Source organism: Babylonia areolata, chromosome 7 (genome assembly GCF_041734735.1).
Source record: "Babylonia areolata isolate BAREFJ2019XMU chromosome 7, ASM4173473v1, whole genome shotgun sequence".
NCBI lineage: Eukaryota > Metazoa > Mollusca > Gastropoda > Neogastropoda > Buccinidae > Babylonia > Babylonia areolata.
In genome coordinates this window covers 25431576-25448901 of record NC_134882.1, presented here as the reverse complement: position 1 = coordinate 25448901, position 17326 = coordinate 25431576, and the positions used below count along the sequence as shown (strand labels likewise).

At 43.4% G+C, this 17326-nt stretch overlaps 1 protein-coding gene across 1 annotated transcript; it reads left to right on the top strand.

The window, feature by feature from the left end:
- Positions 1-207: 207 nt before the first annotated feature.
- LOC143283921 (uncharacterized) lies at positions 208-6048 on the top strand. The gene is made up of 2 exons (XM_076590350.1): positions 208-522; positions 4681-6048. The coding sequence occupies exon 2, from the start codon at positions 4843-4845 to the stop codon at positions 5443-5445; it is 603 nt and encodes a 200-aa protein (XP_076446465.1). The 5' UTR covers positions 208-522; positions 4681-4842; the 3' UTR covers positions 5446-6048.
- The last annotated feature ends 11278 nt before the right edge of the window (positions 6049-17326 follow it).

Here is a 17326-nt window from a genome sequence, read left to right as displayed (position 1 = left end):
TTTGTGAACATGTGGCGAACATTAAGATATGAAGGAATGAAACCAATTGTTAAAAAAATCGGTCATAACCCGAGCATTGACGTCAGCAGCCCTCCACCAATCAGAACTCACCTGCATACGCAACGCGTTCGTTTTTGACGCTGACTCAGCCGTCTATTCACACCACTCACTGTCGCCACAACACAACACACACACACACACACACACACGCACATTACTGAGATGCAATCACACTCACTACACGCACAGACAGACACACACACACACACACACACACCGTCACACACACACACACACAACCCCCTCCCTCCGCACACATCCAGCTAATTTCCTCCCAGCCTTACAACACTGTCAGCCCCTCCCTCCAAGGCAGTGCACGTCTGTCAGCAGTGTGAGCCAGCAGGTAGTGTGGGTCGTGCAGCCAACCAGCCAGGTCATCACACCAACTGAAAAACGCCGTGTCTGCTCCAGAAGAGTCCTAGATAATGCCTGAGGCTTGACGCCGTGCAAACGCCATCCTGGGTAAGCAGACATATACCTGCCAACAGTGGTCTTTACATAACATTAAATGAGACTTAATTAACTGTAAGTTGAAGTTGATGGAGGTCTTCCTAGACAGAAGACGGGAGACTTGAAAATAACAAAGGCACCAACCAACTCTGCCGCTGTCTTACGTTCGTTTGGCCTTGTTCGGTCTTCATGCTTTAATTTGTGATCGTCTCTCTCTCTCTCTCTCTCTCTCTCTCTGACACAACTAAGAGACACACGCTTGTAGTAGTACGGTGTAGGTTGTGAAATATGAAAGTATTGCCAAGTAAAAGTTTGAAAGAAAAGACAGACAGCTAACGAACATACTTGGAGGAGTACGGATGTCCAGAGACTGAAGAATGGGGCGTGATAACCATTTTCCGCTGCAGTGTAAATTGTGTAGGTCAGCCGACTTACTTGTAGCTCAACGTGGTAGGACAGGGGAAAAAGCAAGCTCTGACATCATGTGTTAGTCCGTCCAGTCTTGTCGCGTAATCGAGAAACTGACGGTTTTTTGTTTGTTTTTTGTTTGTTTGTTTTTTGTTTGTTTTTGTTTTTTGTTTTTTTTTCGGGGGGGTGTTTGATTGTTTGGGGTTGTTTTTTTTAACAGTAAGCCGAGTGATGGAGCCTGTCGATCCCCTCTGTTTCTCCCAGCTGTCCCCCAGTCATCACCTGAGTGTCGCTGTTCTGTGTCGGTCCTTTGCATTGAGCACCGCTACCCCCCCCCCCCCCCCCCAACCCCCCTGTCCTCCCCTCACCCCCCTCCTTTTTTTTTAATTATTTTGTTGTTGTTGTTTTTGTTTTGTTTGTTTGCTTGCTTGCTTGGTTTGTGCATGCCAGTGGTGACAGTTTTTCTGACTCGATTTGTGCAACGGTGAATTCCCAACGGTAAAAAGTGAGTTGTTCATTTCCTTTGTTCTGTTTGACTCTGTAGTCCTTTCCGTCCTCTTACCACTTTCTATGAGGCTCCCCATGTCTATTGTTTCTCGCGGTCAATATTTATGTCCTTCGCTCTGTCTGCACGGTCTGTCAGTCTCTCTCGGAGTCTGTCTGTCTGTCTGTCTGTCTGTCTCTCACATTCATTCTCCCGATCAATCCGCTTTCTTCTCATTGCCCTTTAGCTATGCAGCAGTGTTGTAAATGTCAAATTATTCATAATCCATGGTTTATAATGTGTTTGATGCGTTGATTTAATGATTTATTTTTAGTTTATTTTAAATTCCACTTTATTCCCTTTCTAGGGATGGATGTGGGAAATAGGCATTCTCTTGCTAACTCTGCCGCTACCCTCAGAACATAACTCATTTCACTGAAGTCTGCCACGTCGTCCTCCTGTTCTCTCTCTCTCTCTCTCTCTCTCTCTCTCTCTGAATGTGTGTGTGTGTGTGTGTGTCAATGTGAGTGTATATGTGTGTGAGTGTGTGCCAGTGCGTGCATGCGTTTGGGTATTTGTGTGTGTGTGTGTGAATGTGTGTATGTGTGTGTGCGCGCGCGCGCGTGCGTGCCTATCTATTTCAGTTCGATTTATTGAGCACTGTATTATTTGTGTGTCGGTTATAGGTATCTTATCTTCTTAGTGTCACCGACTGGAAAGCGAGACGTGCTACTGATGTATCTCTGCGAAATAAAATATCCTGGAAACGAATAAGTGAATAAATAGATAAATAAATCAGTTAGTTAACAAAATCAGTAACGAAGCTAAGGAAAGTAAGTCAAGAAAGAAGAACAAGGAAAAACAAACACAAAAAAGGTGGGGTGGGGGTGGGGAGGGGAGCAAGGCACTGAGATATGTTTAGTTTTCAGGTCAGTGGGGTAAGCCATAAAACAACGCAGAGAAAAACCAGACTGAAGTGTTTACAACGCACGCTACACATCAGTGCAGGTTCACAGTTAAGTTATACCTACAGGAACGGCACAGCTAAGATACACCTACGGGTACACGTACAGCTAGTTACACACAGTGGTGCACAGCTAATATATACACACTGGTACACAGCAATGTTACACACACTGGCACAGAGCTAAGTTACAAATAAGATACACAGCTAACTTTCAAATACAGGTACACCGCCAAGTTTTACACACTGGTACACTGCTACCATATACACGGTGGTACACCGCTATTTTTACACACTGGCACAGAGCTAAGTTACACATACAGGTACACAGCTAAGTTACACATACTGGTACACAGTAAGGTATACTTACGCACAGCTAAGATACACACACTGGTAGACAGTAAGTTACACATACAGATACACTGTTAAGTGCTCCTTGATGCTCACCACATTATAGATCTGGAACAAAATGATTGTCTCTGGCTCCCTGTCTATAGCTCAGTCTCTCTCTCACTTTCTCTGTCTGCCTCTGTCTCTGTCTCTCTTTCCCTCTCTGTCTGTCTGTCTGTCTCTCTATCTGTGTGCCACACGCGCGTGTATGTATGCATGTGTGTGTGTGTGTGTGTGTGTGTGTGCCAGTGTGTGCATGCGTGCGTGTATATGTATCAGTGTGTGTGTGCGTGTGTGTGTGGGTGTGCGGCGTGCCAGTGCGCGCGCGTGTGTGTAAGTAAGAGAGAGAGAGAATCAGGACTGCGGTTCAGAGCGAAATATGGGCGTTTCATGTAATTGATTTAAACGTTTCTCGTCCATTGTCGTCAAGGAAATGCATCAGCCCTGAATGCATGCGTTTCAAAACCCATGACCCGGAAACCTCTAATCGAGCACCCAGTGGGTAATAAAACATATTGAAAGTACTTATAATGTACCCGTACAACGATAGAACGTATTGAAAGTACTTATAATGTACCCGTACAACGACAGAACGTATTGAAAGTACTTATAATGTACCCGTACAACGACAGAACGTATTGAAAGTACTTATAAAATGTCTTTTCAGCGACAGAACACACTGAAAGTGCGGCTTTTGAAAAAAATCTGTTCAGCGACAGACTGAATGTCAGCAGTTAATGCGTCTGCACTGGCACACAGTAGACAGAACATACCGAATTCCCTAAACCCTGCCATTGACAGAACATGCTGAAAGTACCCATGAATGCATATTTATATATTGTACTGTATTACTCTTTCTTGTCACAACAGATTTCTCTGTGTGAAATTCAGGCTGCTCTCCACGGGGAGAGCACGTCGCTATACTGAGAACGCCACCTATTTTTTCCCTGCATGCATGCATTTTTGTTTGTTTTGTTTGTTTTTTTGTTTTCCTATCGAAGTGGGTTTTTCTACAGAATTTTGCCATGAACAACCCTTTCGTTGCCGTGGGTTCTCTTAACGTGCGCTATGTGCATGCTGCACACGGGACCTCGGTTTATCATCTCATCCGAATGACTAGCGTCCAAACCACCACTCTAGGTCTAGTGGAGGGGGAGGAAATACTGGCGACTGTGCTGTGATTCGAACCTGTGAGCTCAGATTCTCTCGCTTCCTAGGCGGACGCGTTACCTCTAGGCCAACACTGCACATAATTATATACATATATACAATGACAGAACATACTGTAAGTAACCATGAATGCATATATACAATGACAGAACATACTGTAAGTACACATGAATGCATATATACAATGACAGAACATACTGTAAGTACACATGAATGCATATATACAATGACAGAACATACTGAAAGTACAAGTGTATTCACAGCGCCAGGCGGGTTATATTCAATATTGAAAGTACTTTTAAAGTGTTCATAACGTACAGGTATATCGACAGCGAATATACTTAAAACATTATGAACCTGTATAGACACAGCATCTTAAGAAAAAGTACTTCTGAAAGTACTTACAAATGAATGTACGTGGACAGTACTGACCAACACATGTGTTGACTTAACACTCCCTGGGCCTCCCTCTGCCGTGTACGTGCACCACTGCCACCCCGTGACAGGGCAGGACTGGGCACATTTCTCACTCTTCCGCTTGTATATGATTGAAAAAAGTTATGTGAAAACGCCTTGATTTGTTTCTGATCAGATTAAGTGCTATATAAATACTTTGATTATCAGTGTTATTGTTGATATTATCATCTTTTCCATCTTCACTCAGTTAGAACTACATGTCCTTCTGATCGTGATACGAGTCCGCCCTGTTCTCCGCCCATCCGTTGACAACGGGCTTTTCCTCTCTGTGTTGCAGCCAGTCAGCACAGACGACAGCAGGCAGAGCACATCCTCAACCTCCCATCTTCCATACACAACTGTCTGTTGGCAAGACAACCTCCAAATCACGAACGCTTGGACAGCACGCCTCCACCAGCCTTGCTGCAGAAGACCCAGTCAGAAAAAAACAGAGAGCACTATGAAGCAGCTGCCGTGTCTGAGGTCCATGACCGGCAACAAGCACTGGGTCCCTGAGCAGGAGGCAGAACCAGGCACAGAGGTCAAGGCCGGTGAACTGTACCTGGTCAGCGGTGTCGGTATGGGCAAGCCAGCATCCCGCGTGCCCGTGCAGGTCAAAGTGTACCGCTCTGCCTTCGGTCACTACGCCGTGGTCAGCGCCGGCCTCCGAGCCCCCGCCACCTTCCTCAACCTCCGCACGTGCCAGTGCCGACCCTGCACCCCCTCCCCCAAACCTTCAACCCAACGCTCACCCCTCTGCCCACCACCCCGCCAATACGGCCATCCGTCCAGCTGCAAGGCTGGCGGGGGCACCTTCCGGGTGGAACTGGGTGGCGGCGAGGGTCAGGTCATCTATTTTGAGGTCAGTCCCAGGGAGGACCATGGGGGAGCTGGTGGTGGTGAAGGGGGGATCGGGGAGTGGGTAGAGGCCTTTCAGGGGGCTGGAGTTCCCTCCCCTGGCTCCATTTCCCCCTCCCACAGTCCCGTCATCCCCCGCAGTCCCATCATGCCCACGCTGCAGGAGTCGCTGGAGGAGGAGGAGGAGATCAGCGGTCTGGGGTGAGCAATCCGTTGGTCCTCAGCTTGTTCAGACTGCGCCTTACAGCTGACAGAGACAAGATCCATTGCCCCTGTGTCTGCACCAGGAAACTGTGTCAGTCACATCCTCGTGACGACCGCCCATCACGGCACGCAGTCCCAGTCGTATCCGCAGGTCAAGGTCATCCATTTGTGTGTTGTCTGGAGGATTCACCTCCCCCCCCCCCCCCTCCCAGCCCGTGTCATGACGTCATTCCCATGACATTTGTCCTGCACTCTACACCATCATTCACCGCAGCAGCACGTCACTGGAGATACTGATACATCATGATTGAACAATTAATGGGTGAACGAAATAATTGAATGGTGGTGAATTGACAGAACAATTGATGGATGGAATGATTCATTGAATGATGGTGAATTGATTCTATAATTTATGGATGGAATGACTGAATTATGGTGGATTGATAGAATGATTGACGGATGGAATGAATGATTGAATGATGGTGAATTGATAAAACAATTGACGGATAGATACAATAGATAGATTGAAGTACTGATTGAATGATGATGGATCGATAGAACAACTGATGGATGGAATGACTAATTGAATGATGGTGGATTGATATTGAATGATGGTAGATTGATAGAATGCAGAATGACTGACTGAATGAGGGTGGATTGATAGGATAAATGATTGGTAGAATGACTGAATGATTGGTGGAATGACTGAATGATGGTAGACAGTGTGATGTCACTCCAGGACGGGGAGAGGAGGGAACCGTGTTTTCACGGTGTTCAGCATTGTTGTGTCATATGTTGTGATATTGTGTTGTGTGTCATGTTATATAATGATTATGTCATTGTGTAATGTCTTGTGATGAGCCAGTGGCACTGTGCCATATCGAGCCATGCCAGTCCGTCACAGTGCAGCTTCAGTCCATCCACGGGCCACACGTGTAGTGTGTCACACGCACGTTCAGTGGGTGCTCAAGTCTGTCACGTGCTATGTGCACGTGCTGACCGGAGATAAAAGCGCTGGGCTGGTTTGCACGAGCGATCTTTGTGGCGCTAAGTTAGCTTTCGTTAAGGATTGGCGGACTTAGCTGTGCAAAGTTTGCTTTGCGTTGAGGATAAGAATTATTTGCAGCGCTTAATTTGCTTTGCGTTGAGCGTTTTCCTTCGTCTGTGGAATGAGGCATTTAGCGGGAACATCTTAATGCTGAGCGAGAATTGATGTCATGCACTTGAAGGTGATCAAGATTTGCTCGAGATCTGTCTCGTTAGAATCTCCGGTGAACAGGACGCCAGTGATTGGAAATCGTAGAGAGAGAGAGAGAGTTTAATTCCCGAATCTCAATACCCGATGCTGGACACAAAACTGATTTCTATGCAACCTGTCTCAACATGTTGCTTTGTTATCCACTTTATCTGTGATGCAAACTGCTTGCCATGAATGATATCGGTAGTGGTGTGATGTCTGCCATTGTCACAAATCATCATATGTTACAAGACTCATGTTTATTGTCACAAATCATCTTGTGTCACAAAATGAACTTTCTCTGTTTCATTGTTAGTCAACCAGTGATCTCAAGTAAGAAACGTGTAAATGTTTCTTCGGCGGCGCACGTGTGTGTGTCGTGTGTGTGTGTGTGTGTGTGTGAACCAGTGTTTTCAGGTACACTGACATTCATTAGTCCACAGTATTCTTACAAGCCTTTACTTTCATTAGTTGTCGTCAACAACCAATCATCTGTCGTTTTATAATTTTTATACGAACTGCCGGCATCTCTGAATCACTGTGAATGAATAGATATGGACTGAAAACATATTCTGTGCGTCTGTGTATTTTAGTCTGTTCGTGCGATGCGTGAATGTGTGACGAATTTTTAATTATGTACATCTCTCTCTCTCTCTCTCTCTCTCTCTCTGTCTGTCTCCAAAGTGTCGTTAGAGTCTGTCTGTCTGGCTGTCAAGACGAATAATTTATTATTTTCCTCCTGTTAACTTCAGGCCCTGAGTGAAAAACAAAAGACTACTCACTTGTGTAAACAAAGTGAGTCTATGTTTTAACCCAGTGTTCGGTTGTCTGTGTGTGTGTGTGTGTGTGTGTGTGTGTCCATGGTAAACTTTGACATTGCCATTTTCTCTGCAAATACTTTGTCAGTTGACACCAAATTAGGCATCTTGTTTAAAACAATATTGTATCTCTGGGATGGGCACAAAAAAAGCCTAATCATATGCAAACTGCATTTACTGTTATATTTATATTTTTTTATTCTCTAAACTTGGCACTTTGATCTGATATTTTGACACAACAACAAGAGCAGTCAATAATGTCATTTTTTGTTCAGACAGGAACTTCTTTTGCTAAGCATGGAAGTTATATTTATTTTGCAAACGTTTTGGTGCAGATAGTAAAAAAGGGGAAATTAATCTGTAATTAATGCTAGGGGACTTAATTTGCTTTAAACTGATCTTTCTCATCTTAAACATTACATTTTGAAATTATACTCAATACATAAAAAGCTTGTGTGTTTTACTCTCAGTGTACAGGGCTTTCACTATGTTCATTCGCCCAAGTGGTCTTTTTCGGAAAATACTAAAATCAATACGACGAGTGGACTTTATAGATCTATTGGCTGAGCCCTGAAGGTCATCGGCAAAAATCAGTTGCGTACACATATTTATACACATTCAAAGCGCGTGCTCATATTCTTCGCGAACGCGAACGACGCCATTTTGTTTCAAGTTGTTGACCTGCTCGTTCAATCCTATATTCAATCGACAATACAGGATAACATGTGATGGAAAGTTGGACTTGACTTACTTGACTTATTCCTCTTGATTCCGTGGGGAACATAGGGCCGCAACAACACTCCTCCAACGCACCCGGCTCTGGCTGGTCTTCTTCAGTTCGGCCCACGTCATTCCGGCCGCCCTTGTCTCTGCCTCAATGCTTCTCCACCAGGTCTGCTTCGGACGGCCAACTTTCCTTTTCCCCTGTGGGTTCCAATCAAGAGCCTGTCTTGTGATGTTTGTTGCAGGCTTGCGTAGTGTATGGCCTATCCATCCCCATTTCCGTTTCTTGATTTCCGTCTCCAGTGGGGCCTGTTTTGTCATGTTCCAAAGTTCTTCATTGGAGACAACCTCTGGCCATCTGATGTTCAGGATGTTTCTTAGACATCTGTTGGTGAATGTCTGAAGCTTGTGGGTGCTGGTCTTTGTCACTCTCCACGTCTCTGAGCCATAGAGTAGAACCGACTTCACGTTGGTGTTAAAAATCCGGATCTTGTTGTGGATTGAGAGGGCTGTCGATCTCCAGATTGGTCGAAGGGTGTTGAAGGCGTGTCTTGCTTTGTTGATACGGCTCTTGATGTCTTCGTCCATCCCCCCGTCTTTGCTGACAACACTGCCTAAGTAGACAAACTTGTCAACCTCCTTGATGTTCTCTTGGTGTAGTTGCACTGGATCTTGCTTCTTGTTGTTGACCCTCATGACCTCTGTTTTCCCAATGTTGATTTGGAGTCCAGTCTTCTCAGCTTCTTCTGCCACACGACATAGTTTCTCCTGCGCATCTTGCTGCCTGTGGGAGAGAAGACTTATGTCATCTGCGAAGTCTAGGTCCTCCAGCTGTTTAGTGAAAGTCCACTGGATGCCTGTCCTCCGATCTGCTGTAGACTGCCTCATGACCCAGTCGACCACCATCAGGAAAATGGTTGGTGAGAGCAAACAACCCTGACGGACGCCGGTTTGCACACTGAAAGGTTCCGTCAGTTTCCCGTCGTGGATCACTTGACAGGTGGCGTCTTCGTACATTTGCTGGATGATAGTTACAAACTTTGGTGGAAATCCATAGTGGTACATCAGTCTCCAGATGACATCTCGGTCGACACTGTCAAAAGCTTTTTGAAAGTTGACAAAGACTGTGTACAGGGGGGTCTGCCACTCCAGGGACTGCTCGATGATGATGCGCATGGTTGCGATGTGATCCGTGCACGAGCGATCTTGTCAGAAGCCTGCTTGTTCGTCCCGAAGTGTCTTGTCCAAAGCGTTCTTCAGTCTCTCAAGAATGATTCTGCTCAGTACCTTGCCCGGAATAGACAACAGCATGATTCCCCGCCAGCTGTTGCAGGATGAAAGGTCCCCTTTCTTTGGCAGCTTTACAAGATGTCCTCTTTTCCAGTCTTTTGGCACTCGCTCCTGTTCCCAGATCTTGCAAAGGAGAGGGTGCAGCATCTCAGTTGAAGTCTGGATGTCGGCCTTCAGAGCTTCAGGTGGAATTCCATCTGGGCCGGCTGCCTTTCCTGACTTGAGGGACTTGATGGCCTTGACGATCTCGGTCTTGCTGGGAGGGTTGGTGTTGATGTCGAGGAGCTTGGTAGGTGGCGGGATGTCTGGTGGGGCGGGTGGTGCTGGTCGGTTGAGCGTTTCTTTGAAATGCTCCGCCCATCTTGTTCTCTGCTGTTCTTCACCAAGGATGGTGTTTCCGTCTTTGTCCTTGACGGGCCGGCTTGGGTTGCTGTTTTTCCCGGAGAGTGTCCTGGTGATCTCATACAGGCGCTTCATGTTCCGCTGACCTGCTGCACTCTCAGCTTCTGCTGTCAGTTCCTCGATGTAGGTTCTTTTATCTTTTCTCGCACTTCGCTTTACTTGTCGGTTCGTCTCCCAGTACTGTGCTTGTAGCTCATGTCTCTCGGCTTGATCTTGTGTGCAGTTGATCTGGTCTTTCAAATGCTTCCTCTCAGTGATGAGTGTCCAGGTGTCTGTTGATAGCCACTCTTTGTGCTTCCTCGTTTTCTTGCCCAGGACTGTCTTGCAAGTTGTTGTCCAGGTCTCTCGAAGGCTGTGCCAATGTTCTTCTATTGAGTCCTCTGGGAGTTGGGAAAGCACACTGAACTTGTTCCTCAATTCAATCTTGAACTCTTCTGCTTTGGGTTTCTCCTTCAAGCTGTGCACGTTGTACTTGTGCGATGGTCTTGCAGCCTGGTCGTTGTAGGCTTTCAGCTTGGTTTTGAGTGCTGCCACAACCAGGTGGTGATCCGATGCTGCGTCTGCACCGCGCTTTACCCTGACGTCGTGCAGGCTTCGTCTCCACTTACGACCGATGGTGATGTGGTCGATCTGGTTCTCGGTCTTGCCGTCAGGGGAAACCCACGTGGTCTTATGGATGGTCTTGTGGGGAAACAAGGTGCCTCCAATGACCAGGTCATTGAAGGTGCAGAACTCCATGAAAAGTTCTCCATTCTCATTCTGTACTCCAGTGCCGTGTCTGCCCATGATGAGCTCTCTGTTTGTGTTGTCGGCGCCTACCTTGGCATTCAGGTCTCCCATGAGGATCTTCATATCTCTTTTGGGTGTCTTGTCTATGACTGCTTGGACTTGTTGGTAAAAATCATCCTTCTCTTCGATGACTGCCACGTTGGTAGGGGCGTAGCACTCAATGATGGTAACTTTCCTGCCCTTTGAATTGAAGCGTGCCGTGAGGATCCTTGGTGACATAGGCTCCCAGGACAGCAGTGCTCGTGTTGCTTCGGGTGTCATCAGCAACGCTACTCCGTGGGTGTGGGGTTGGCCTTCTTCCTGTCCAGAGTGGATGATGGTGTCTCCACTCACTAGTTGCGTTCTTCCTGATCCTGTCCATCTTGTCTAACATAGGCCTAGAATCTTCAAGTTGTACCTTTGCATCTCACGACAGACTTGAGCTGTTTTGCCTGTCTCGTATAGGGTTCTGATGTTCCAGGTCCCTATCCTGGTTTTGGCCTTGGTCGTCAGAAGAGTTGTCGGCGCACTGGCTTCCCAAGGGCTTTCACCAGCTCGCGTCATGGGCTCTACCAGAGAGTACCCCTCCTGGACCAAGCAGTTCTCAGGGTTTGTTGTTGCAGTTTCTGTAACAGTCTTCTTTTTACAGAACCGGGTTGTTAGCCTAATTCAAACCCCCAACCTGGAGGACCAGTGGGTACTATTCGTCTGGTCTCTACCCTTTGACCTGTCTGACTTGGGTGGCCCTACCAGGAGACGAATCTCCCGCCAGCATAGCTCTCAGGGTTATTGAGACACGCAAGCCCCCCAACCACGGCAAGGTTGCACCCACTGGGAGGTGGAAAGTTGGAGGAGACCGTTAAATATTTATTCAGAGAAGGATTTGTGAACGCCTCATCACTTACTGGATTATGCCCCAAACTGCCATAAAAATATCCACAGAATCAGTCGGAATTCACAGTTAAAAATAATAAACCATGTGAGTTAATACCCTTGAATTGATCGGAAATGTAAAAATTTCCAGTCTTGACTTTTCTCAAAATGAAGTCCTTTTCACTTCATAAGACGTTTAGAAGTACTTGTACTTGGCTCTACGTGTTATTAGTTTAACAAAATACTCAATTTTCATATCAACTTTAAAACTATAAAACTAGAATGAATATAAAAGAGAAATTGAATCGACCGTGTCAACAGGGTGTAACTAACTGAAACTTGTACATCTATCTAGATCCAGAGAAAACGGCTAAATGTTGCAGTGTGATCGCGAATACCGCAATCGATTTATCGCCCTTTAAAAAAGTATGTTTAAATATTATATTTTTGAACGTCAGTTAAAGAGCCACAATAGTCTCATGGGTAAGACAGTTTCTTCTCACCCGAAAACGCGGAGTTCGAATCTGCCGTTAGGCCTTTTTTTTCTTTTAACCCGAAGCTTTAAAATAACAAATGCAGAACACATTTTAACGTTTAGGTGTTGTTGTTTTTTAAGTGTATGACAAGTGAGTTTTGAAGGTCTTGCCTCTCTTGTTCACATTGCTTCCACAGATATCCGTCAATACAGAGCTTGTTATGCAAAATGTCTGTACACCTTTGTACATGTGCACACACAACTCATTACCCAGTGGGGATCAAAATGCCCACAGAAACGTGTAACTACGGATCTGTTCAAGATAACTTTCCTGTGAAGTACGGTGTGTGTGTGTGTTACGTGCAAGCGTACGTGTGTGCCTGTGTGTGTGTGTCTGTGTGTAATAATTTCTGCTTTCTCTGCTATCGACTGCTGCCTGTCATACGTGCCCACACCGACCTTTGCAATCCTGTAAAGTTTGCCTCACAACGGTACCAGTGAAGAAAAAGGAGAATGAATCAGGCACCTGCTCTTCGACATGAACCAAAGAGGTGGTCATGTCTGCAAAAGCAAAAGCCCCTCTCTGCACTCTGCCGTGGTGGTGGAGGGACGTGAAATGTTCCAGGCACTTACCCATCTCCATCATCTTCACTGACATATACAGCTGCTGGGCGTCAGTATGCCTGAAGAGGATGATGTCATTGCCACATGTTGGCAGCACCACTCCAGACTGCTGTGCTCATCTAATTCAAGTCGGGTCTTAACCAGTAGAGTGCCTTAAGACGTCAGCTGACGTCCTACAAAAAATATTGCCATAGTGCCTATAAGACGTCCACTGACGTCCTGCATATGTTGCGATTTTTCCTTGGAGTTTGGTTGAATTCACATAAACAGACTCTGAGCACTTTGTTTTATGTTTCTGGATTATAAAAATACTATTTAAATGAACTTACATCAGGTAGAAGACCTTTCTTCTCGATAATAATTTCCTGACCACGTGATACAAGTGTGGAAAAGGGGGTTGCATCATGTGCAAACAAATGCATTGAAAATAAGCATATAATCACAGTCAGCAGATCATTTACACAATTCTGAAAGCTCTGCTTGTGATTATGGACAGCTTTCACGATGGAGAAGGATCTCTCTTGTCTGATGATTGGTTTGAAAACGAAGGTGATTGACGACAGTTATGAAACTAACAGCCCATTTTATGGTAATTTAGTCCGTCCATCTAATCAGACAGCGTTTTTGAACAACTGGCTATGACTGACAGAATACGTACAGCCAGTGTTGGAAGAAGAGAAGGAGAGGGAAGGAGTGATGTAAGACGATAGGTCGAATGCCAGCCAGAGATCATCAAGGGGGCGTGGCTTTTGGGAAGAGTGTACTCACATTTCAAAGCTGACAGAAGGCAATCGACAACTACCAATGCCCCACGATTTTCACGAAATGCAGTGCTGAACCTGCACTGGCCGTGAAACACGTGCTTTTTGTTTTTAACGCTTTTTTTTCCGCTGAATCAGAGGGATGACTTGTTTGAAGAGGTGGCAAGCAGGACGCACAGCAGTCAATTTAATCGGCCACGTGCAATTTGAAAGGAGTGAACGTCATCAAAGAACTGCACCCTCTCACTTACAAACGCTCCTTGCTGTCAAAAAGCTTTCCAGTTCAGTTTCTGGGACTGTGATTGACCTTTTACGTTGACTTTACCCACTTTTGTCATTGTTGAGACAGTGATTTATTTACATGTCTGCAAGAGCTGTGATTTGTTTCATAAGCTTATAGCCTGTTTTAATTTATTCTACAGGTATAATCTGACAATAGGCATGCTATTTCTAGCTGTATTTTGTTTTGTTTTCTTTATGGATGTCATGATGTAGAGGTGGAAATAGTTGTTTTTTTGTGCACAAACATTATTATCTTGACTTTACATGACTGAACAGTTACCTACAATCAATCTAATTGGGGGGGGGGGGGGGGGGGGGGGGCAGCCCATAAGCAGAATCTACACTCATTTTCCTTCACAAAAACGTTTACTTTCTTTCTGTATCGCCCATAGCTTTTGTGCTAGAATTTTTTTGTGATTTATTACCCCCAGTCCTCAAAATTCCCTGGCAAGGGGATAGCACTCTTTTTTTCAAAATTCTCTAGCAGTGAACTGGTTAAGGCGGATACAGATTTCATTGATCTCGACCCAGACTGACCGGGTCAGTAGACTGCTCTGTTTCTTGATGCTCTGTTTCTTGGTGCTCATGTCTTGATCCACAGCACAGCCACTGAAGTTGTCCTCAATTGATTCCACCTGCTGCACCTTGCGCTTCTGCACGTGAAGCTTGAAGTTTGCCCGTGCTACGTTCCTGACGTGCTGATCATCACTGTTGAGGACTGACAGCAGGAATGACAAACGCTTGGCTGGTACACTGTGGAGGGCGTCAGTAGGCTGAGCCTTCCTTGACACCTTGGGGTGAAGATCTGTGCCCGCGTTGACGAAGAGTTAATTTTCTTTGCTTTCTGACAAAGCTGACAGCAAGGTCTTCTGACCACTTGAAGAGTTTTCTGTGAAATGTTACATCAAACTATCTTTTTACATATATCTTTATAAAATCGGACTTATTCTTGCAATATTTTTTCCTGTGAGGTGATAGTCTCTCCTTGGCAATTTTTAAAATTTTTCTTTTACATGTAGACAAATATGCAACAACATAAACAACAGTTTCACACCATACGCCATTGTAATAAACTAAAGACATTAATAATAATAAGCAAAATAGGATAAAGTAGATAGGGCATAAGTCAATGGATGAGTTTTGTTAGAGTCAGCAATGACAGTTTACCCCTGAATCAATCACATCAATCATCAGATAATGATATTTATCCCCCCCCCCCCAAAAAAAAAAACACAAAAAAAACACACACAAAAACAAAACAAAAACAACAACAACAAAAACAAAACAAAACAACAACAAAATACAAAACAAAAAACCACTACACTCACACAAACAAAAACATCAACACATCAAATATCCCATGGGAAGAAGTGGTTATAAAGAGGACATTTGACAGGAATACAAGTATTAACTACTGGGGAAAAGAAAACATTAGCTTATAAAAGTTCCATTGCACATCAAACCTGGATACTTCATTTTTTTTACATGCGCATTATGCCGTTCTTTTTTTTTTTTTTTCTTTTTTTTTACCTCGCATAAAGCTGTTTTAGAAAGGCATGCAGACCTGGTGTGCATTTTTCAATTTTGCATTTGTATACATATAGTTTGGCAAACATTATAATGAAATATATTATCTGTTTTTAAATGCTGTGCAATGCCGAACAGTACTAAACTGCAACAGATCTTAATGTTATAGACATTTTCACAGTTTTCATTAAACAATTTTTCTAAAAAGGTCCGAAAGGACTGTATATGCATACAATGCCGCAAGCAATGTTCTATGGAGTCTCTTGCGTCATTACACAGCATGCAGTTGTTTGTATCAGATACTCCCATAGCAATTAAGACAGTATTGGTTGCAAGAATTCTACGAACGATTCTCATTTGTAGCCATTTTATTTTAACATCTTTAATTCTATGGATTTTATGAAAGACAGTTTTCCAATGAACATCTATATTTAATTTATTCGCCCATTTTACACAACATTTTGGTTTATCGCCATTTTTGACTCACTTGTGTAAACAAAGTGAGTCTATGTTTTAACCCGGTGTTCGGTTGTCTGTGTGTGTGTGTGTGTGTGTGTGTGTGTGTGTGTGTGTGTGTCTGTGTCCATGGTAAACTTTAACATTGACATTTTCTCTGCAAATACTTTGTCAGTTGACACCAAATTAGGCATAAAAATAGGAAAAATTCAGTTCTTTTTAGTCATCTTCTTTAAAACAATATTGCACCTCTGGGATGGGCACAAAAAAATAAAAAATGAAGCCTAATTATATGCAAACTGCATTTACTGTTATATTTATATTTTTTGTATTCTCTAAACTTGGCACTTTGATCTGATATTTGACCCAACAGCAAGAGCAGTCAGAATTATCATTTTTTGTTCAAACAGGAACTTCTTTTGCTAAGCATGGAAGTTTTATTTATTTTGCAAACGTTTTGGTGCAGATAGTAAAAAAGGGAAATTACTCTAATTAATGCTAGGGGACTTAATTTGCTTTAAACTGATCTTTCTCATCTTAAACATTACATTTTGAAACAAGAGAGGCAAGGCCTTCAAGACTCACTTGTGATGAACTTTTTTTTTAAAATCCAAGCTTTTTATATATTGAGTATAATTTCAAAATGTAATGTTTAAGATGAGAAAGATCAGTTTAAAGCAAACTAAGTCCCCTACAGAGTAATTTCCCTTATTTTACTGTCTGCACCAAAACGTTTGCAATAAACAAAACTTCCATGCTTAGCAAAAGAAGTTTCTGTTTGAACAAAAAATGATAATAATGACAGATCTTTTGCTGGGTTGAATATCAGATCAAAGTACCAAGTTTAGAGAATACAAAAAATATAAATATAACAGTAAATGCATCATACTCAATACATAAAAAGCTTGGATTTTTTTAAAAAGTGTATCACAAGTGAGTTTTGAAGGCCTTGCCTCTCTTGTTTGTTAATACATCGTACAACAGTTTTGATCCCTTCTGTGCATTTTGAATAAATGTTAGTGCATTTGGTATATCTGTATGTCCACTATAATTATTGGTTAGTTTTATTCCTGTTTAATATATTCCTTTATTGAAGAGATCTATCCATTAAAAGTGACAAAATTAGTCTGTTGATTAATGTAAAAAAAATTTTTAAATCACTATTTCATAAAATCTCCATTACGTTTAAGGAAATGTTTAATGGCATATTTTCCTTCTTCCATCAGTTTGTCATTCCTGATAATTTTATTGCCAATTTTTATGTTTTCATTGTAGAGTACAAGTAGGGAAGGTATTTCTTTTGAGTTTCTAGGTTTCAAAGTATAAAAGAGTATTTTGTATGCTTGAAGTGTATGGGGCCAGAATATGTTTGTACTCCTATATCTATACTCATATGCTGGTCCACAATATGCTAAGTTTCCAAGAACTGGGCACACTTTTGCTGCAATGTATTTCCATTTGTGGAGCGTGGTTTCAAATTTTCTTATCCATGATAGCTTTAGAGCATGAATATATTTTCTAATGTCCGGTATATATAAACCACCTTGTTTCTCGGTTTTAATTGAAGTCTTTCTGTTTATTCTATCCTGCTTGCTATTCCAGACAAACGAAAAACACATTTTCTGAAGTTTTTTAACAAAATCATC